The 23,960-nt window shown below is 36.8% G+C and overlaps 1 protein-coding gene across 2 annotated transcripts in view; it reads right to left on the bottom strand.

Annotated features, from left to right (window-relative positions):
- Positions 1 to 4,975: 4,975 nt before the first annotated feature.
- LOC145691952 (interleukin-1 receptor accessory protein-like 1-B) overlaps positions 4,976 to 23,960 on the bottom strand; it is a 90,002-nt gene continuing 71,017 nt past the window's right edge. For both annotated transcript variants that reach the window (XM_081767252.1, XM_081767253.1), the window contains 2 exons: positions 19,479 to 19,530; positions 4,976 to 5,160 (listed from right to left, as the gene is read on the bottom strand). In XM_081767252.1, coding sequence (XP_081623378.1) covers positions 5,136 to 5,160; positions 19,479 to 19,530 — 77 coding nt within the window. In that variant the 3' untranslated portion in view covers positions 4,976 to 5,135. The remainder of the gene's footprint in view (positions 5,161 to 19,478; positions 19,531 to 23,960) is intronic.

Genomic DNA, 23,960 nt, shown 5'->3' with positions numbered 1-23,960 from the left:
TTCCAGGTGGGTCTCTCACCTTTTGACCGAAAATCTGAAGTTGAGACGTTGGAGGTCTGTCAGAGGCTTAAAGCAAGGTTTCCGGAAGAAGGTGAGACAGATCATCAGCTGCGACGAAACATGGGTTCATCACTACACTTTTGAATCCAAACAAGTCAGTAAGGAGTGGTGAAGGAAAGGGGAGGCAGCACTGGTGAAAGCCAAGACTTGACTGTCAGCTGGCAAGGTTCTTTCAACCGTTTTTTCGATCAGCGAGGCATTTTGCTGATTGACTTTTTACATGAACGACGCACAATAAATACTGAATACTACTGCGAGCTGTTGAACAAGGCGAAAGTTGCATATCGCCGCAAAACACGAGATCAATCGATTCGAGAGATCCTCCTCCTGCACGACAATGCGCGACCCCATACTGTGGCTCGAACTGTCTCGAAGCTACAGGAAATGCACTGGACTACACTTGAACATCCTCCTTACAGCCCGGACTTATCGCTCTGCGATCTCCATTTGTTCGGACCGCGTAAAGAAGCTCTAGGAGGGCAACAATTTGAAGATGACGAGAGTGTAGAAGAGTTCGTCATGGCCAGTGACACGATCCTGTTCTTTTTACGATGAGGGCATCAAAAAGCTGCCCATACGTTGGGACAAATGCATTTCAAAGGAGCAAAGTATGTGGAAAAATAAATTGTAAGTGCCTCGTGGTATTCAATAAATGAATTTAAATAAAAAATAAAATCCCGTTTATATTTGATCCACCCTCGTAAATAGTGGTTGGGACATGTACCTCCCTATTCCATCCGCACCCCATACCCGACCCGACACTCTTGCCAAAACCTACCTTTATCGCAGAAATGTGCGCAAAGTTAAATGCTGATATATAACGCAAACGTATACTCTACATTTTATTTTATTTACTTTTACAGTACTTACTTAAATGTAAAAGGAGTCGTACTGTATTTAGCAAAGCCAGTATTAACTAGTTCTTTTTGTATATAATGTAAATTTTTATATCTTCATTATCTGAGTTCTGAATATAAAACCTATTTACTTACAAGAAAATAATTTTAATCTTCAAAGATTCTTAAATTATATTCTCGCTTATTACCATGTTAAGTTTGAAGTTTTATAATATATGTTTGAATTTTATACTAATATTTGTTTATTATTTTTTCGATTGTATGAATTGTTTTCTCTCCTGTCACTTCAAATACTGATTACGCTGAATCTACAAACAAAGACCTTATTTCCATTTTTCATTACAAGGTACAACACTAAGTTGGAATATAATTGCAATCGATAAACAAATAAAGTGATATTGAGGTGCTGTTTAGTTTAGAATATATACATTTTTACACGGATTGATGCACATACGTAGATGTGATTTATAAAAATAGACATGATTAGATAACATCAAAATTACGTAAACGGATTTTTATATTCGCTGCTTTCACAACTGCAGAATTATCAACAAGACATGACATTAATGCGACACTTACAAGATGTGTTTCTTGATCTTGCGCAGTTTTTGCAAATGCAGGAGAATGGCAAGTCGATAGGAAGAGTTCCAAGTGTCATTTCTGGGATCCATTCACTATCATTGTCTGTGTAGCCATACTGAGATGATTCGAGTTCTGGGGCTTCATCAAGTACCTAGGTATATGGTACCATTTGTAGCACTGAAAGTAAGCTCTTCTAATCTGAAGATGTATCGAATATGAGGTTGGCGGTAATTTGGAGAAATCCAGACGCTTCATGCGATGATACTGTCTATATTTATCCATCGATGAGATTTTACTTGACATCATCTGCATTAGAAAAGTTTCTGCAGACAATATCATAGTTTCTGACAATTCTTCTTTACCGAATACCGATATCGTGCCATGTTCTTTGCAGTGGCAACAGCAGAATGCTTAGTGCCAACTTTGCTTGTAGTGTCACATCCAGTTAGAGCGTTGGCTACCTGTAAGACATCAATCACAGGACACCTCAAAGATTCAGCAAGAATATGGATGGGGACATACCATGAAGTGATCCCAGCCTCACACAATACCCATAATTCTACTAATCCACGACTTCTGAAGTCTTTCTGGTAATAATACAAGGCACAAATGAAAGCATCAGTATCAGAGGATGCAAGAATTAGGCGCTTAATGCTCGAGTTGGAGACTGCATGCTTAATATGAAAAAATATCCCCTCATTAGCTTCTTCTAGATCGCATTGCAAATCAGAAACATCGATTGTTTCCTCATTTAATATGCGAATGCTTCTTTCCCCACCAACATATACATCCATCCCTCGCAATTCCTCGCATGACTGTTTCATCAAATAGTCAGCGAAAAAAAATGCAGTCTGTACTTATTTTCGGAAGATGCCCAGAATGCATGCATATCTTTTGCTATTGGGGTTTTTGCTCCATTGATGGTGATTTCAATGGGTTGAATCTTACACCTTCTGAGGCGTTCGTGCGATTTTGCACTATCCTCTTTATACACATCGAATATGATATATATTCTGCTTGATCCTTGTGCTATCGATAGAATTTTAGGCAAAATATGATGTACAAAATCTCCAAACGTCATCAACGACTTTCCAGCCGACGCAGCAACAGCATGGGCATGAAGGATGAAGTCAAACGCAGCTGAAGTTCCTAAAGAAGACGTAGAGAGAGTTGAAGTACGCATTTCAGGCAATTCCTTTTCCAGTTCCTGTATCATTTCAGATTTGTTTGATTTTGACAGAAATCCATCTTTTGTTAGAAAGAACGAAGTTCAAGTTAAATCGTACAACAATAAGCGATCGAGTTGGTATTCTCTCTCCCTAGCTATGTCAATAAATCTCATACTTCAGATGTTTCCCTTATGATGTCAAATTTCTTGTTTTCTTGTTGATTCTTCTTTTTTTCGGGACAGAGGACTGAACAATATACTGTCTTTTTTTGATAAATCTATCGTCGCGAAATTTAAGGTATTCGCTATCGCCAATGCTCATGCACGTAAGCTTGAAGTTCTCGTCAGTGTCCGTATAATGTTTTCCAGTTACTGGGTTGTGCAAACTACTATCATTTAAATCAAACGGGTTCTGTCTTTCACAGATAAAATTCCTTTTTTTTTTCATAGAATCGGCATCAGATTGCATGACACTTAATGAGAATTCGTGGTGAAGCGTGTGCTTGTCATTTTCCTGGAACCCGCACATCCTATGATGGAAGGGTTTGATGTTTATCTCTTCATGTTGAATTAGATCGTTTTGGGCAACAGTTTTCTTCCGTCTTGTGATCCCAATGATTCCTCCTGGACCTTTAGCGGGTTTGTTGCATACTTTCTCCAGTGCCTGGTCCATTGCAACTCCACTATAGTTTCGACCCCTTTAATGGACAACAAAGGGACCTCTCATGAACTACTCATGGATGTTTTTGTGTGTTCTTTGAAGCTTCAAGCTGTTCCCAATGAATTAAGCCTCATCTAGAATAATTAATTTTTCAGAGCGCAAAGAACACTGGAAGCAGACGCATGAAGTTCCCATTTGCCCACTCTGTCAGCTCGAAGTATATCTCTTAAGACTGGAAACACAACACTAATGAATGTATTCCAATAACGGAACATTTTCGACTTATTACATCCGTCTCCACCAAAGGAATTGAAATAATCGATCATGGATTGCATAACGTTGAAAACTTCAATATGCGAACGTATTGCTGCATTTCGGTATTCAACTTCACATGCACCTTGAAGACATTTCACTCACTGAATGACATCCATATGCTTCCTGAGATCTGATTTCGAAAAGAATTGTTGCCACTGTAAAATGTGAATTGCTTCTGCGAATAGAAATATACCTCGAACTCCACGACGGTACTAACTACCAGTAAGCACGCTCTCAATCACTTTTGTCCCAAATATTTCCGCCTCTTTTAGCACTTCTTTTGTTCCGCTTTCACCCAGATAGTCACCTTTAATCCTTATAGGGAACAATAAGCCTATAAGGAAGAATGTAATTTAAGTATCTGAAGATTAAAATTATTTCTTTTAAATAAATAGGTTTTATAGTCAGAACTGAGAACACATATTAGAGAAAGAAAATATAAAAATGTAAATTACATACAAAAAGAACTAATATTTAATACTGGCTTAACTAAATACAGTAAGACTACTTCTACTTAATGAAATAAAACGACCGAGAAAGTACAATAACTTACATTTAAGTAAATACCGTAAAAGTAAATAAAATAAAATGTAGCGTATGCGTTTACGTTATATATCAGCATTTAACTTTGCGCGCATGTCTGCGATAAAGGTAGGTTTTGGCAAGTGTCGGGTCGGAGGTGGAGGTGCGGGTGCGGGTGGAACAGGGAGGTACATGTCCCAATTTTCTCCCATGAAATATCTAGTTACCTATTTATCATATGGATATTTGTATGGTCCAGATATTTATAAGATAGCTTAAGAAATAGTGTCCCATAATTTTTGATCACGCTACGCCACTGAATAAAAAGGTAAAAATAGTGAATTTCCTCAAAATTTAATTCTGAACAACTTTTATAGAAGGCTATTTTTTTTTAAAAAAAAAACTCAACCGTTTAAAATATATTTAAACATTTCTGATATAAAGTAATTTTTCGGCGACCTTTGACCTTGGCGGCCTTATTGCCAAAAAACTCACGGTTTTCAGAACATGTGACCAACCCAGAAATCATCCACTAGTACCATTAGACAAAGTCCAGTAATAATTTGCTCTCGACCTTTTCGATCCAACAGGACCTATGGGTGGCCTCTAGACTATTCCCTTGAAAGGAGATCCGAGGAACGTAATGATCTATGTACCACTTTTTGGATTTAGTCTCTGGAAGGCAGTTCCACTTTTTGTGACCTGAAGTGTACAATATGCAGGTTAGAGACCATAACCAGTTCTGATTCTGCATATAGATCCAAAGGTGTTCGTTCCGGTGGTTAGAAAAATTAAAAATTAGAATTTAGAGTAGTTATCAAAGAACTTTAATTTCACATAACTATATTACAGTAACAGTATTTTATGAAGTTTAAGAGTCCAATAAGTCGAACTGCAAATTACACGACGATAAATTTCCTTGAGTTATTGTTATGAGAGAAACAGTAAGATGAAACAGATACTCAAACTCTCACCATGCGATCTTCAAGAATGGTCTGGAAAAAAAATAAAACAGATTATTTCTTTGACATCATATAATGTGCATGTTAGTAGTACTCTTTATACACTATAATTTCATAAATGTATTTATTATAATTATTTTTTCTTTAAAAACGATGACATAATGTGCTGATCAAATTGAACATATAACAAAGATAGAAATAGACATTAGAAAAATAGGGTAATTACGAAATGTAATTGATACATGTGTTAAAATATAACTTTAAGATAATGCGATGGAGAAAAACCACATTCATACCACTGATTTGTTTTGAAGATGCAAAACTAGTAAACGAAAATAAAGATGAAGAAATAAACTACCAGAACGCGGCGAAAAGAGATAAAGACACAAACTATCTTATTATCTACAGGGTGCCCCACAAAAAAGCAGGAAATTTAGTGTAGATTCTGTAATATGAGGTGGACACACATATTTTCATTTATATTTTACTGACACTGTCACTTGAATGTTCATAATAAATTAAAGTGCTTAGTGAAAGTGCCTTTGGCTTCCACACAGCGGCGTAGACGTTGTAACCAATTTCCGGTGGCATTCTGGATAGTTAGAAGTGTAACGTTGTTCCAGGCGTCTGTCAGTACAGCTTTCAGGCCATCAATGTTTCTGATGTCTCTCCTGTGTTCTTGAACCTTCTGTAGCAGTATACCCCAAATGCAATAATCCATCACGTTGAGATCTGGACTTTTAGACGGCCAGTCGTTAGGTTCAATGAAGTCAGGAGTATTCATTCTTATCCATGTCACAGTATCGATTGCTGTATGGGCCTTCGCACCGTCTTGTTGCCATGTCTGTTCGTTATCACCCATAACTGTGTTAATGACTTGGAACATCTGGGTGCACATTTCGTCTCTATACACCACAAAACTATACAACTGCAAATAACACACATTATTGCACATACAATCGCTCTTATTGTAGAAAATCGAAATTTCCTGTTTGTTTTTTTTTTTTGGGGGGGGGGGGCACGCTTAACTTAATAAGAATGGTTTTCATCTCTGAAGATGACATTCCATAAATTTATGTACCTATTACGTTTCCAGTTAAATTACTAGTTCGCTTTCTTGATTTTTATCATTATTTGTATGAAAAAAAGAAAATATAGAGTCCACTAGTTTCGTATTTTTTCTATTAATCCTTTTACGACTGCACAATTTGAAGATTAATACATCCCCCAAAAGACAATAGATAACCAGTTACAGTAATTTATTTTAATTCTCAATTTTTATAATACGTATCAGAAACGTACCAACAATGGAGCAAGAGACTGTGCTTTTGTATCTTACTTATAAAGTTCAGAACACATTTTGGACGCCTGACCTTTGTTTTACAAAAATGAAAAACTGATGTTTTTTTTTAGTTTAGTCCTACGATTATGCCGTTTATATTAAAGAAAATGGATGAGTAATGAAAGTGTATTATTGTAAAAAAATTTGTTGTGCTCTTCCACCGGAATTCAAACTTGGGAACACGTGCACCAATCAAAACTTTGGTGTTGAAAAATAACATCGAACTTCGATTAAACAAATACATGGTATTATTCTGACAAAATGGGTTAAGTTATTCGAAATTTAATCAAATTCTAAGCTTTTATGATGTATGTACTGTTTAGAAATCGAGAATCAGTATGTTCTACTAACATTAACTAAAATTAGATAGACATCTGAAATCGAGTTGAATCTACTAGTGCATTGAAGTAGCATGTATATGGTAGGAAAGTGTGAAGATACAGTGAATGCTACTAATAAAGAAGCATATACATGTAGTTTAATTTTATAGTTGAACTTATAATTAAATAATAAACTATTTGCTGAGCAAACCAAATCAATTTTTATGATAAAACTAATGTGACAGTTTCTGGCCAACTAAACACAGACGATATCATATACTCTACTTTTCGCATAAACTTGGAAACACCCTAGTCAGTTAAAGTTGCTTTTTTTTTTAAATTTTGGTGATTTACTTAGATAACGCTATCAAAACCTACAAGTATATTAAATTGAAAGTTTTTACCTTTATTCCAATTATTTAAAACATGAGATTCAATGTTCAAAAAATATCCACTTAAATAATGGATAATTGATCCTTCATTTTTACCTCATCACTACTGAATAATAGATAATAGAATTTCACTGTATATTTCGTTCGCACGTAGCTACTAAGCCCACGTTCCCTCTGCACGTTTCAGCATAATAATTTTCTTTCAGTTGTGACTGCCGTACCACACACCTTGCAGGAGATAATAAACATAATAATAATAATAGTGGTAGTAGTAGAGAAAATTGCAATATAATATATATATTCAAAGTTTTGGACCTAAAAGCAGTGGTGCTATTCAGCCGGTTTGCACCGGGTCGCGAGAACCAGTTGATAAAATATTTCGAGTTCGCAGAACCGTTTGTTATACCCAGACACAAACACACACACATGCACGCACATGTATGATCTAGCCAAGAGTGAAAGAAAGAAGCTAAACAAATTTTTCCGCTTGTTTGCATTGTTGTGAAAGCAAGCAGCTTTGAATTATTTCAGTTCAATGAGCAGACAGAACTTTGAATACGAATTCAGGAATTTCGTCCGAAATACTGGGACCTGTGAGTGTAATGAATGTGATACATATATAATGCCTATTACGGTGCTATCTATTTGTTTTTGTATGATTCCGATATCTTCATCTGTTCCAGAGATTGTGTCTTCGAAGCAATGTGTACGAAATATTGGTCTTTTCATCGATATATTGCTTGTCATGACCCATACTGTCATTTCTGAAAACATGGCCCTTTCCTGGTGGGCCGCCCTATATATAGGTCTATAAATAAATATTGCCTTTAAGATATAGGTCTATAAATAAATATTGCAGAGTGAGACTCCGCGCGCGTGCCTTGATGTTACAATTGACCACGGGTGCTATGGAGGGTTAAAAAAAAAACACGCGCGTGCGGAACGGGATTTATTGCCAGAAATAGGTGCCTACGGAGCTACTTTACTTTTCTACATAATCATCATGCCGTTCGTAACGCTGCACCATCTTCAGTAAACCCTCTGAATAGAAGTTTGTTGCCTGGCATTGGAACCAGTTGGCAACGGTAGTCTTGAGATCCACGTCGTTTTTAAACTGTTGTCCACCAAACCACCGTTTCAAACGCAAGACCCCAGACAGCACAATGCACGTACAGTACCCATATAATATATGTACAATTGCACGGATGCAACATGTGCATCATCTGTATAAATGCACGCCTGTACATGTGATGTACATATACATCACAAGTCCTATTCAACATCTTCACGTGCACAGGACATGTGCAATGCACACGTACACGTCCTGCACAAGTGATTTACACCTACCGCGCAGGTGATTTACAAGTAGCACATATGCGAATTACATGTAGTGCACAGGTGATTTACAAGTAGCACATATTCGATTTACATGTAGTGCACAAGTGATTTACATGTAGGACAACGGTGATTTACACGTAGCACACAGGTGATTTGCATGTAGGACAGAGGTGATTTACACGTAGCACGCAGGTGATTTACATGTAGGACAGAGATGATTTACACATAACACATAGGTGATTTACCTGCAGTACCCAGATGATTTACATGTAGGACAGAGGTCATTTACACATAGCACATAGGTTATTTACACGCAGTACCCAGATGATTTACATGTAGAGCAGAGGTGATTTCTTCGTAGTGCAGAGGTGATGTAAAAACATATTCGAGATGCAACGAAGAAAAGAGTTTATATATTTGGCGCCTTACACAGTAACATCATATATAACACCAAAGACATCGCCTTCAAAATATATCACAAGTAACTAATAATTGTTAGCGAGAATTTTACTTTTGGAGCTCATTATTTGCAGCGAGTAAAGCTTTAGGTAGTGTATTTGACATGTTTGTCAAGTAAGAAAATAACACATGTTGTGCTGTAATCAGTCACGAAAATAATTTTGTAAACCTATGAACTGTCAGACAGTAGTTACATCAGTACAGTGCTGCCACCTGTTTATCTTGTATCCTACCTCAGCGGACGTTATGGAGTTTTTTACAATCATTCAGCTGTTATTCGTCGAAAAGTCTCTATAACACCACCTGAAGAAAAAACGACACCTACCAAAAATGGAGGTTACTTTATATTGTTGATGAGAATGAGACTAAAAGAATGAAAGTAAAAGTATACACTTGCACGGTATTATGGGTGTGTCATACACATGTGCAGTAGCCGTGCAAATGCACATGTGCACAGAACGGCTTAAGCACGGGTAATTTAAATTTGCTTCATCCATGCAAATGCACATGTGCACACACACGGTTCAAGCATGGGTTATGCACGTGCGCTGCATCCACGCAAATGCACATGTGTACATAACGGCTTAAGCGCGGGCTCTGTACGTGCGCTGCATCCACGCAAATGCACGTGTGTACATAACGGCTTAAGCATGGGTTATATAAGTGTGTGCTTCATCCATGCAAATGCACATGTGCACATAACGGCTGAAGCACGGGTTCTGTACGTGTGCTTCATCCCCGCAAATGCACATATGCACGTAACGGCTTGGGCACGGGCTAATATAAATGTTTGCTTTATCCATGCAAATGCACATTTGCATGTGCACGACTTAGTCACGGGTTATGTATGTATGCTTCATCCACGCAAATTCACGTGTACGGCTTATGCACGGGTTATGTATGTGTGCATCATCTACATAAATGCACATGTGCACATGTACGGCTTATGCATGGATAGTGTACATGTGTCGTACACGTACGTGTTGTCTGGGAAGAGGAAGTAATCGTTGAGGACAAGGTCGAGACTGTATGGAGGGTGGTCAAACAGGTCCTATTGAAAATCTTGAATCTTCTTCTCTACGACGACAGCGGTATGAGGACGCGCGTTGTCGTGAACGAGGATGACTCCAAATAACAGTTTCCCGCGGCGTCGATTTTGAATTTGTAACTGTTGTCCCACGTTCCAATAAATCAGCCAACAGTACGCCCTTGTTGTCCCAAAAGACGGTAGCCATTAGTTTGTGACGCGAATGCGGGGACTGCTTAAACTTTTTTGATTTGGGGGGAACATGAATGGCGCCACTCCATGGACTATTGTTTGGATTCAGCGTTGGTGTACGAGATCCACGTCTCGTCACCCGTCAAAATGTGGGTAAACAAATCATTTCCCTGTTATCGATAGCGATTCAAAACTGTCGGGCACTGCACATTCGTTGCTCTTTGTGCTGGTCCGTTAGCATTTTCGGCACCCACCTTGCACTCAACTTGTGATATCCAAACGTTTCTGTGACAATCCTGTAGATGGTGGTTCGTGCAACATGGGAAAAGTCATGAGCCGGAGCACTGATCGTCAATTACTGAACTCTTCGCAGTTTTTGGTTCACTTGCTCCACGAGGTCATCCGTCTAAACACTAGGCCTGCCACTCCGGTCTTCATCGTGCACGTTGGTGCGACCATTTTGAAACTCGCGACAACATTTGTGAACCTTTCCTGTGCTCATTGCTGTAGGTTCACGCACTAGGCATAATTCCCGATGAATATCAGCAACAGAAGTTTGCCTTTTAGAAGCAATAAACGTTCACACCACGCACTTCACAACTAGCGGGAGAAACATTTCTCGCGGCCATTGCGATCTGCCTTCCTGGCTGCCAAACTCCTACTGACTCAAGACAACCACTGCAGTGGCCTCGTCAACAGGGCTGGCGTTTCATGCGTGAAATTGTGTTCCGGCCCATTCCATTTCACTATACGTCAACGGCCCTTACTTTTGGAATACGCCTCGTATATATATATATATATATATATATATATATATATATATATATATATATATATATATATATATATATATATATATATATATAGAGAGAGAGAGAGAGAGAGAGAGAGAGAGAGAGAGAGAGAACCGGTTGTTAAAGAATTAGAATAACACCACTGCCTAAAAGTATCGCGTAACTTGCGTTACTTTCGAAGTAGGGTAACAGTTACTTTTCTGGTGCAAGTAATGCGTTACATTTTAAGGGAAAATAAAGTAGCTTGTAACCCGTTACATTTTTACAAGTAACTTACCCAACACTGCTGGGGGTGAACCAAAACTGCCAATAACTCTGAAATCGATACTTGCTTTTTAAAGCTAGTTGTTTCAAGCTCTATAATCAACGAAACTTTAGGTACGCAAACTGATCTGAAAAAATTCTAATATTACTAGAGATGCAAAAAAGCCGGCTTTTTTGAATCGATGGTTTTTTGCACATAAAAAGCCGGCTTTTTGGGGGAAAAAAACTAGAATTTTGGAAATTTTGGCTTTTTTCATTTTCATGATTTTTCTGTTTAAATAGCTTTCTTATTGTATACTCTAATAAGATTCCATGACCTGAATGCCATATTTCGCTCTGGAATTCACCATCATGATGGATGGAGCACATGGTTTATGAATTAAAGTAAACATAAAGTACGTAGTATTTGAGGGCAATTTTAGAAGCTATTTAACTTGATTTTAACTTCTGAATTATCGACATTTTTTCTTCTCTAGATCATTTCTTTTTAGTCATTCGTGTTTCACTTCTTAGAGCTTAGTACTCTAGCTTCTAGCACATAATTAAACTTATGTTTTTCAATATATCCATCAGAGCGTACGTTTTTCAATATGTCTGTCAGAGCGTACTTCCACATTTCCGTTATACTGTAGCTGTGCAATGATTTAACAATAATCTTCCGGACACAACCTTGAATACCATTTGATAGAAATAATCAGTATCGGATTTAGAAAAATATTTTGGAGGGTTTTTTTCTGAATAATGTTTGTTTTTTTTTCTAAACATTCCTAACTTTTATTTAAGAGGAGCTTAAGTTTATGAGTACGGCATAACAAATATTTCGTTTCGTTTGTATATTGAGCTATAATCTTCCAGATACAACCTTGAAGTCCATTTTATACTGATTTATGGCGGATTTAGAAAAGTATTTTGGGAGGGGCTTTTCTTGTTAATGCTTAGTTTTTCTAAAAATTCTTTTTATTTTTTATTTTTTTTTTTAAGGACAGCTTGAAGTTTATGAGTAAAGGCAAAACTAATGTTTAGTTTGTTTCAGAAATTCCCTAATTTCAGGGTAGAGACTTCAAGAAAGACATCCCCACCCTAATCCTCTTCGCGAACCCATCACTGCTGGTAATTAATAATAACAAAGATTTAAAAACGATTAGAAAGTAAGTCGGCCAGGACTCACAGTACACGCACTATCTCTACATTCACAGATGGAATTAAGAAAAACTTTTGTCAAAATGGTCGAATGCGGGGATGAATCCCGGACTTCACGATAGAAGCGCAAAAGCTAACCACTCACTTATGTTTGTTGTGCAGTTGTGCTTAACTTGAATGTATTATCTCTCTTTCTTTCTCTGTGGCCACAAAAGCTCTCCATTGACTTCTGTCCTTATCCAATTCAATCCAGTTTTTACTCTGTATTCCTATTTCTGCTTATCCATCTTATTATTGTCCTCCCATCTGGTCCTAGGGTTTCCTAATGGACGTTTCCCGATTGGATTTCCAGTTAAAAATTTGAAAGCGTTCCCACTTTCTTCCATTCTGGCTACATGACCTGCTCACCTGAGCCTCCTAGACTTGATGATTCTAACGATGTTTGGTAAACCGTATAAATTATGTAGTTCCTCCTTATGAAGTTTCCACCATCCCCGGTTCTCTTGGGTCCAAATATTCGTCTCAGAATTTTATTCTCAAATAATTTCAGTCTGCGTTCTTCCCTCAGCGTAAGCGACCATGTTTCACAACCATAAAGCATAACAGGCATGATTATCATTTTATATATTTTAAGGTTTAAATTCCTTGACAGAATTCGCGACGACAAAATATTTTGAACTGAATAATAACAAGAATTTCCTGATTTTAGTCGACATTTAATTTCTTTGTGGGTATGATTTTGGTCTGGTAATACTGATCCAAGATATTTAAAAGTATCCACTGTGTCGAAAGTATTAATTGATATTTTAACGCATTCATTATTTGCCGTAACTTCCTTGTATTTAGATTTCTCTGCATTCTCATGTCCCTGCAAGCGTTTAATAAGGCCTCTGCATTTCTTTCGATCGTTCTATCGGATTTACATCATCAGCATACACCATAACCTGGTGAATGCCATTCAACTTTAGGCCCTGGTTCCTATCTTTGAGTTTTCTTATAGCGTACTCCGGAACAAAGCTGAATAATAACGGCGATAACGCATATCCTTGTTTCAGGGCAATCTCGACGTGGAAGCTCGCATTTTTCTACTCGGACTTTACTCTGGAATTCATTTAAACACTTAATAAATCTAGCTTTTTCGGTATTCCAAATTCTGTAAGAATGTTGTACAATGTTTCCCTCCTTACCGAGTTGTAAGCCTATATAAAATCAATAAACAGTTGATGTACTGGGTAATATATGCCCATTTCTTTTCAAGTATTTGTCGAATGGTAAATATCTGGTCGATTTCGACTAAATTCACACTGATAATCTCCAATAATTTCATCTACGTATGGGGTCAATCTTATTAATAGAATGTTAAGAGAAATGCCTCGATAATTATTACAATCAAATTTGTCGTCTTTCTTGTGAATTGGAACAGTGATTGATTCTTCCACTCTTTTTAAATGTATTCCATAGTTTTTCTTTTTTTATAAAAAAAAGTTTTGTAACTATATGTTGAATTTTCTTGTTAAAAATTCAGAAACCTTCAGCATTGAGTAAACCGTGATGATGGTTATATGTTCTACAGCCTAGGAAACCATACCTCAGATGAACTGTCTATGACGCATATGATCCATGAACAGAAAATTCGATACTTTCCCGATTCTGAACAAGCTTAAGGAGCAGTCAGTGCATTACAGAATTTGGAACGTTACCGATTTTGCAAATCCGAAGCACCAGATAGGTGGTAACAGATTATTGCGTATGTGATTAATCAGTGAAAAATTTGTTCAAAATATTCGTACAATGTATATGAAAGTTAAAACTTAACTGAAAAATTTGATGAATGTACAGAACCACCCGAAACGAAGCTCTTGATGTGCAGATTTCTCTCATGTTTTTCTTTATTTTGCTTCAAAAAGAGGGTGTGTGATATTTTGAAGTAAAAATACTACATACAATTTTGCTAGTTATTTGTGTATCATTTTTAAAGTACTTATTGTATATAAGAGGTTAAAATATTATTACATATATTGGTTAATCCTGTGGAATTCATAATTTAAATATGTTAAGAATTTTAAAAAATCTTTTTGAAATTCATGGTTTATTTTCGAGGTTTCATATTATTATCTGCATCAACCACTATTTAAATGAGTTTTTCTATTGTAGAGAAGCGAAGCAAAATCTGCTTTATCAGTTTAAAGCAAAATTTTCAAAAAAGCCCAAAATTTCCCAAGCAAAAAAGCGAAGCAGAAAAACCGAGTTTTTTTTCCAAAAAAGCCGTTTTTTTTCCCAAGCCCTTGCATCTCTAAATATTACAGACCATCAACGAACAATTTTCTAGTAATAAAGTTGGCCTGCTCATCAGAACATAGTTTATTCATATTAACCCCTTACTGTATATAGTTAATTATGCACCCAAACTGTTGTTAAATATTTCCCGCCGGGCCACTTCAGACACTTTACTTTTAAATTCAGTCCACCATCCTACTCAGCTTTTAAGAAAAAGTATTCTTTCAAATGTTCGAATGGTAAAACATTTTCGTTCTCAATATTTATAAAAACAACACCAATCAAAGTAAAATAGACTACCATTGCACCTGTAGTTCATTCACTAAATATTGACTTGAAGTTGTCAAAATCTATCACAAAAATTCCCACGTGCTTGCAATTAGTTAGTACATGTGATTTCCCTAAGGCTGTACTCATCTTCCAAAAACAGGAATGGCGCTAAAGATCTCATCTGTTTCTCTGTGTATGGGTGACTGACTGTCTGTCACTAACATACGTAGTTCATGCTCCATTGTTCCATTCTGAGAAATTCGCTTACAGGAAAGAAACATTTCCCCATGCCGTAAACGTCGCCAACACCTAGTGGCCACTAGCCGATAAATGTCGATCGTCGCTATAGCGACGAGTCGAAGGACTACCGCTAGTGTGGCAGGGTTTCGTCGAAACGAAAGAGATATCTAGCGTCGGGGTATTGAAGTTACCACCGCGTAGCAGCGAGAACTTCATTTTGGTCCGCGCTTCTTCGGTTCGTGGCGGAGAATCGCGAAGGGACCAACACGAACTATCGCCAGTCATATGCATGCGGCTATTATTATATGTTATTTTTCCTGACGAATTGTTCCTAAAGTGAGCTACGGGGATCAAGAGTAACCCCTGCCTCTACATCATAAAGTGAAAAATCTTGAGATGAGTGCGCATAATTGTATGAATTTGGATGACAACTGTAGCCCATCATTTGAAAGTGAATATCGGAGAACCATGAAATAAAGTAAATAGACGCGCGTTATTTTGTTATAAAATTACATGGCGAAAGGATTTTATCTAATCTCAAACGGTTATCATCGAATATACACGGTTACAGGAGCACTCTGATTATATAAATTAAAAATACCTTATTATTTATGCCTCTACAAGCGACATTTTATCCATCGCCTCCATGGCCAAGTCCGTGGCTCTTCAACGTCGTTGTCTGTTACTAAACCGCACGTGCGCACTCCTTTTCCGAGTCTTTCTGTGCTTGCCATATCATGCGATGTCTTAGACACGTGACTCTCAGTGCACCTATTTCTATCCAGAGCTGGTCTCAACGTTATCATTACCTCCGCACCGTCATTTTAGACATCGCGTATGCTCTTACCAGTCACACAGCTATTGAAGACATGAGTGTCAAGCAATTGTATACTTATTATGCAAATTTTCTCTATGCCCCCCCTAAATGTGTCACACGACACCAAAATTGTTCTTGGGCTCAAATTTGGCATAATATTAACTCTTCTTTTTTTACCACCTGCAATGAGAGAGTTATGGTATAGTTTAGTGCATAATATATATCTTACTAACCATAGAGTATGGAAAATCGGTCTTCGACCTGATGCTCAATGTCTCCGATGTGGACAAGTTGATACATTTACCCATCGCTTGCAAACCTGTCCTTACACGCAGCCTCTGTGGCGTAGTTATACCAACATCATCGCACGCATACTCCGTGTTGATCTACAGTTTATTAATAGTGTGCCGTTTTTCCTTTTGCCGGATTCTAGATATTTTCCACGTCCTAAACACAATACTATAGTGTGGTTAACTATCCACACAGCGGGTATATTACTTACAGAAAATGAGCCGATGACACAAGCAATGTACATTTATAAACTACAATGCTCCTTTGGAACAATGCCTCCAGATCTACGCTTACGTCATTTTGCTCACTACTCGACTGCTGTTTACTAATTTTTTTTTCTGTTGTCTGTGTGTAAATTTTGTGTGAATATCTTTAATGTGATTTCTTTTCAATTGTTTGCAGTGGTATCCTTTGTGTTTTGTGATTCTTTCTCTATTATCAATCTTATATATAAATATGTTATGTAATTTTTTGCAATAAAAATGACTGTTAAAATAAGTCGGAAGAGCACGCGCCTAGTAATCCAAAGGTTGGTGGTTCGCGTCCACTACGGGGCACGTATTTTTTTAACCTTTTAAAAAGTATTTTTTAGACTCTCCTTTATGTAACAAATTATGCATATATGCAATTTAACATATTTTTGGGGAGTTATTTTGTTGTTCATTGGCGTTTCGTCGCGTCTGTGACGCTGATGGGCCGCTGTTGGTATAATTTTCAAAGCGGAAGTGTTCCACCGTGGATCGTCGCTGCGGGGCCGCCAATTTTTGGCGAGATATCTCTAGTTGCCCATTGGTGGTTCCTCAACGCTTATGGCATGGGGTTGTTTCCGAGAAAATATACATATATTGTAGTTACTCATCCGAAATGTAACGCAAACTGACACGTTACTTAAAAATTTGTAACGCGTTACAGCTACAGTTCCTTTGGAAAAAACGGAACGCGTTACTAGAAATGTTACTTAAAAAGTAACGCGTTACTTTCGTTACGTTACTTCCCAAAACTGTTCTATCATTAATCTAGCTCACATTAATGATCTAAAATATCTAGACAGTTGAAGACCAATGAGCTAAGGGGAAGGAGAGATGTGATTCATACAGCAATTGCAACTGTCAACAATGCAGAATTCGAGGAGAGGAAAATTGGATGTGTTATTTTCTTTAAGTGAAGTTAACTTAACTTACAAAATATTGTATACTGTTTCATTTTTAATATTTTTCGTGTGAACGTTTAGGAGATATACAGCTAAACTAATAAACACATACTAAAAATGCACGTAAGATGAATCTACATATAGAAATTGGTTAAAACATGCAAAAAAAAAAAATCAAGAACAAATGTGTTGTAAATCACTCAATTTTTAACGAAACAAAACTGTATCGTAACGAACAACGTTTCTATTCATGGAGAAAAAGAGTCAAAATCACCGAAACCCTAAACCCAGTCATTAGTGTTCGCTTTGTTCTCATATTGTTATGGCGCTTCAAAAGAATACCGGTATTCATCGAGCTAGGGAACTTCGAACATATATATATATATATATATATATATATATATATATATATATATATATATATATATATATATATATATATATATATATATATATATATATATATACACCGAAGTATGTATATATACACCGAAGTTGGTTCTCGTATGTAATTTTTACAGCTCATACTCTCAGTTTCTCAATAGAAAAGATGCTTTATTATTATGTAATAAGACCATTAATACAATTTTAAAGAACCCATAAGATATTATCTAATCTCTTAACGAATTTCCCGAACTGGTACATTGTTAATTTAATTTTGAAGTTGATTGTAAAATATTAGATTGGTGCGAATGAAATATCCAACAGGTGCATCATTTCCCAAATGAAAAAAAGGAAAACGAAAGAAGCTACAAAACATGGTTAATCAAAATAATCAGCGTCTGTAGCCTCATAATCCCACCTTTGCTCAGCCAACAATTTGATTTCGACGCGAAAGATGTCTGAAGTCTGTGATACGAAAAAGTCCTCATCCACACGTTGCACTACCAGAACATTACGGAAGGTCTTTCTTTCTAAATACTGATGGAGATGCTAGAAGAGATGGTAGTCAGTGGGAAATACATCGATGGAATATAGTTATAGAAGAACAGTTTCATACTACAACTTATCGACAACCTGCCACGTCCTTTGCGCAACATATGAGTGCAACCGATGTGACAATACCATGTCTGTTGACTACTGATGGATACTTGCGGACAAGCTTGTGGTGTATCTCATTAAGTTTAGTGTTGTAAAGATGGTTTCACCTTGCCCGACAAAGACATGATGGATCACTTTCATCATAGACAATTATACCAGAAACAAGACACTCTGTGGGTGAAGAGATGGTTTAGAAAACAGTGCTGGACGTTGATCACGATCCAATTACTGTCTGGACAACCATTTACTTTTGCCACAGCAGATTAACTTCTAATCTAAAGTGACAATCCAATGCAGGACACTTTCACGATTGTTCCTTATTCTCAGAGAATTGTACTTTTCTAGACGGCGATTCTTTTTGGTCGGAGTAAACTCAGTGGGATCCATAAGCCCAATTTCTTTACCTTACCGAAATACGGAGTAGAGTGACAGAGGTATGGTGTATAATACCTATCTCGTCTGCAATGGCATGGAAACTCTTCTGAGAGAACACTTTAACAGCATTCCTGAGGAACTCGTCCAAACATCATGATGATCGGTACCCAAGAGCTCATTTAGCAATGCTGTGTCTCCGAAATGAAATTTAACAAACCAACGGTGAGTGGTACGTTCACTCACAGTTTCTGGCTGAAATGCATTGTTGATGTTTTTTCAGCTCACTACGTAAAACAGACTGGGGCACCCAGTCAGGAGATAGTGCGTTATTGAAAGTGCACCATGAAGAAGACAATTGTAGCCGATTTTTTTTATTTGACGAATTCAAATGAGAAAATTCGTAAAGAGAAAAAAAATCGGTTTCAGTTGTGTTCTTCATTGTGCACTTTCAACAACGCACTATCTCCTGACTGTCTGGGTACCCCGGCCTGATTGTTGGACGTGTACATAATTTGTAACATTAGACGCGTATCCTTAGCCCATCTAGGGTGAGTTCCCACCGAACGTTAAAGTCGACATTTCATGAGCACCAACCTAATAGTAGTTCTCATATTCTACTTACGTGAAATACTTAATGATGCCACCAACGTATGTGAAAATGCTAGAGAAATCACCTAAAAGAAAAGAAAATAATCAAGTTTAGTTTATTACTTCCGCATCATTCAAAGAAGTCACACGAAGTTTCATCTTTATATAACATGTTATTCTCAGTAACCACATAGTACAGTATGTCTATGGAAGATCCTTTAAACGTATGTTGCCAGACATTCAGACCAGCAGAACACTCATTCCCCGGTCTTACGGACCTGTCTTTAGCGAATGTCGGAACCAATGGACAAACATGACTGTCAATTCAATTTAAAAGTCCTGCTCCCCATGAACATCGTTGTAGCAACATTGGCCCAGTGTTGTCAGAACGTTTAGACAAAAAGTTGCTAAACGAGAGATTGAATTACTCCAATTTTGGACGAAAAGTTGATAGAAATTATTCATTAGATTCCTTGTTTATATATAATGTTTTAAACTTCTATATTTAAATTATGGGATGACTAACCGTCTTTTCACCAAGATCAATGTACTATTATTAATACATACACACACAAACAATATGCTCCAGTCTCGTCTTGTCTATAGGACGCAGCCAACCCCTTGAATTCGGGGATCATTTCTTATTGTTTTATTTATTTATTTGTTCCGACACAGTTAACACTTTAAAGTTCTTTCGAAAAGTAGATTTTTTTAGAAATACCGTACATAAAATCTAGAAGTCCATAAAAGAAATATCTAGCACTCGCTTTACTTTAACTGCCACTTCTTCACCTAATGCACTTGATATCGGTAATGCAACATAATTTGTGCCTCTTAACAGAAGCTCTGCAAGCTAAGTGACGTTGAAGGTTGGAATTGTTCTTTCTCAGAGGGCAACGGGTAACAAAACAATGAGGGGTTGTGAAGGATAAGGGTGTTTTATACTTGCTCAAATTGTTTTCGTATATGTTGATTAAAAAAAAATAGAACTACTTCGAACTAATAGTGTTTAATTAAAGAAGCACAAATTGTCTGTAGCACTAAAACAGCTAGATTTGTAAGTAAATCGCTAAATCATCATTTTAAAATCAAGAGAAAAATCGCTAATCGGGAAAATGAGTTTTTGTTGCTATCTTGTAAGTCAAATCCTTTAGATTTAGCAACTTTTCTTCCAAATCGACAACACTGCCCCGTTTCTCTAAAACTTGCTCCTTCAGAATTCTGCTCCTTCGACAAATGTTGGTGAATCGATTTGGTTATGCAACCTGCCAGAAGTTATGAGCAAACCAGCAAAGTAACATCTATGTTTCCACTTGGGTTTTTGTGACACTATATCGAATAGTTTGAATGAAGTGGACTGTTTATATAAAACGCATGTCACCAATCTCAAGTATATTCAACTTCTCTTGGGAGGATTCGTATTTTTTCGTAGCAGATGTAGAATTAAATGTTTAATATGTTGAAAAACATTAAGGGATTGCTCAAAGAAGTTGAACGTAAAGCGATATTATTTAACCTATCATGCCAATAAGTACCATAAGTGTGACGAAGAGGAAAGAAAGGTTGCTGCAGAAATGAAGAAAAACTATGTTAACAAATGTAATTAACAACCATTGTTGTTATGAATCGTATAGTTTTTTTTTTTCCAAAATGCTCCTGATAGTTGAAATAGGCTATAAGCAGTAACGTCATAGTACGTTGTACAATTTTCAAATTTACTTTCAATGTGAAGAATTGTGTTTCTCAAAATGTAGTCTGTGGAAAACTGGTGATCAACAGTGTGGTTTCGGATGAACGATACGGGACATGATGCTTTGTCAATCACATCCAGATGATGTATAAAATGCATGTAGCAGTAATTTAATTATGCTTTACTTGAAATAGTATTTGAATTGTTCTTTTTATCTAGGTTGAGAATCATTATTTTTTGAATCAATATTTTATTGGAAATAGAAAATAATAGAATAGTAATATATGAAATTTAATTAGTTCAAGTTTGTAAAACGATTTCTGAGGAACTATTTCTGCACCTGCATACTCTACGAAAGTTACTGGCAAGATACCTACTGGAAAACAATAGAAATATATAACGTTAAATATTCAAGTTCAGTATTATATGTTAAATTAAATATGAATAGATACTGTGAAGATATGTGTATTTGGACTCACAATAATACATTTTATTTCGGAGTTCGGGACATTTTATTTCAAAATTCATTACAGTCAAAAGCATAATCGTTCATTTAATGTTCAATCACTTTTCGTTTTTTTCTCTAAGTTCATTTGCTTTTCCTACTAGGAAGTTTTCTTGTTGCCTGTCATTTCTTTCTTATACATGTAATTTCTCAATCAATAAAAACGACAGATTGTTTCCCTGTCAGCATTCCTATCATCACCTTATCTTTGGTTAATCTATGAGCACGCAATTTTCATTGAAACTGAAGAAATAGTCAACGACCTAGGATATTAACCCGGAGGGTCACCGAACGAAAACCTTTGAGAGACTTTTGGAAGAGGTAGTCCGCATCGCAAGAGAAACGAGTCAACATGTAGGAGTACGAACCGCGATTTCATTTTTACAAGAAGTTTACCTTGCTCTAACTTAGAGAGCACTTCGCCTTAGTTAATGTTATAGTTATTAGTAACGATGGATAATCCATTAAAGAGTAATTTCGACTTTGATTAGATTTATTGTGTTCGCAAAGTTGGTTTTCCTGCCCGGGTTTCGAAGACTCTTAACACACAACTACCTGAACGCCCAGCTGACCAGAGAGAAGGATGGACGGACATCAATCCACTGGGAGGATCATCGAGAAGGCAGCACGAAGATTCACAAGTAAGTGCAAGTAGATTAACCAGTCCTAAAAATTACTCTCTTCTCACCCCTTTCAACCCCTTCGACATCACAATCTGTTCCCTTTGTATATGTTTGGTTTTATTTACATGCAACCCAGATCAGATCCTGTACTTTACGCTCTACCAAATTCCATGTTTACAAAATCCTGGGCGCAACTTGTCAGTTCAGACATCCCCAATTACCCTATCTACAAACGCATCATCTGAGCTCTCAGACTGACAAGGGGCGACTGCACAATACTATTTCTTATCTCCCCCTCAGAAACATATAGCCTCATGTCAAGTGAGAGGCTGCTGTGGCGTAGTCGGTAAGAAATCACGTATTCGATTCCTGGTGGCGTCGGTAAATTTTTCTTGTCCTACCCTCCTCTCAATGCGTCCCTAAAATTCAGCTAGCATTTTTGAAATGGGTAACTGGGAAAAAGCGACCAGAGCATTGTTCTGACTACATCACTTTCACCATGTGCCTTAATTAAGAAAGTGTTTGAACCTTTACCTTTACATAGCTCGTGGGTCCATAAGACCTATCCCGTTTGTGTCTGCCCTTTACTTTTTATATGTCAAGTGAAAAATATTATATGGTTAATCAAGGAGGGAGTTTGTACAACACTACTAGAGCTTCCAGATAATTTTTCATGATGAAGTGGATTAGTTGTAATAGGTGATCCATCTTGGAACATTTCTTACTGGGAAGGAGGGTACAAACTCCAGGAGTGAAATGTATGAATATAAATTATGCGTGTTAGTTGTTTCGACGAGGCTATACGAGGTTTGGATCTTTAGTTCAAATGTACATTCAGTTCTAATAGCCATTGATTTTCTGGCTCTAAATAATTGATGGTAAATTTAAAATGCACTGAGGACTACGAGAAGATAAGAACCATATTGAATAGACGAGTTAAGTTAAAAATAAGTAAATAAATAAAAGTAAAAATACAGTGATGGATATATGTTATACGAACACACTGTTATGACTTAGTTAAAAGCATCCAAACTATTTTTCACTATTGGTTCCACGATTTAGATTTTTTAAAATAATAATTGCAAATCTGTATTCTAAATTCTTTATCTACATTGTAGAAATGTTCTTACGTCATTTCCTCATACGTAGATTTTAACATTTATTGTTTGGCGTGGGAGACTCGGGTTCAATTGCCGACGGGAGCTCATGTGGTTCGCATCCCATGCTAAGCTGTAGGGCCACGTCTCATATAGCTTTATTATTGAGCGGGACGCTAAGCTCGAAATCAAATCAAATTAAGTATTTATTGTCTTTTATTATGTCTACATCTAATTATCAGTAATGGCAAACCATTTAAATCAAGAGCAAAGAAAGAGGATACTAAAGCAATATTGAAGGTGTGAAAATGCGAAGCAGGTAAACACAGAATGGCAAGGAACACTCCCCACCTTTACACCAGTCAATTTATCGCATAAGAAATAACTTGTGAAAGAATAAATTCAGCCGTTAATTTCCAGAAATCTGCTTCATGCTAACTGAAGTTAATACGATGAAAGAGCTTCTAATTATTATCTGGTTGCTAATCGAAAATTTATCTATGAAATATAAACAAAATCATCATAGCTGATTTCGAAAAAAAATTGCAAATTTGAATCTTACACTCTGGGATGCTAATCTTGCAGGTATTTTGGGGTTGAG

The sequence above is a fragment of the Thermobia domestica genome, chromosome 8 (assembly GCF_964235325.1).
Source record: "Thermobia domestica chromosome 8, izTheDome1.hap1.1, whole genome shotgun sequence".
NCBI lineage: Eukaryota > Metazoa > Arthropoda > Insecta > Zygentoma > Lepismatidae > Thermobia > Thermobia domestica.
This window is presented reverse-complemented; position numbering and strand designations above follow the sequence as displayed.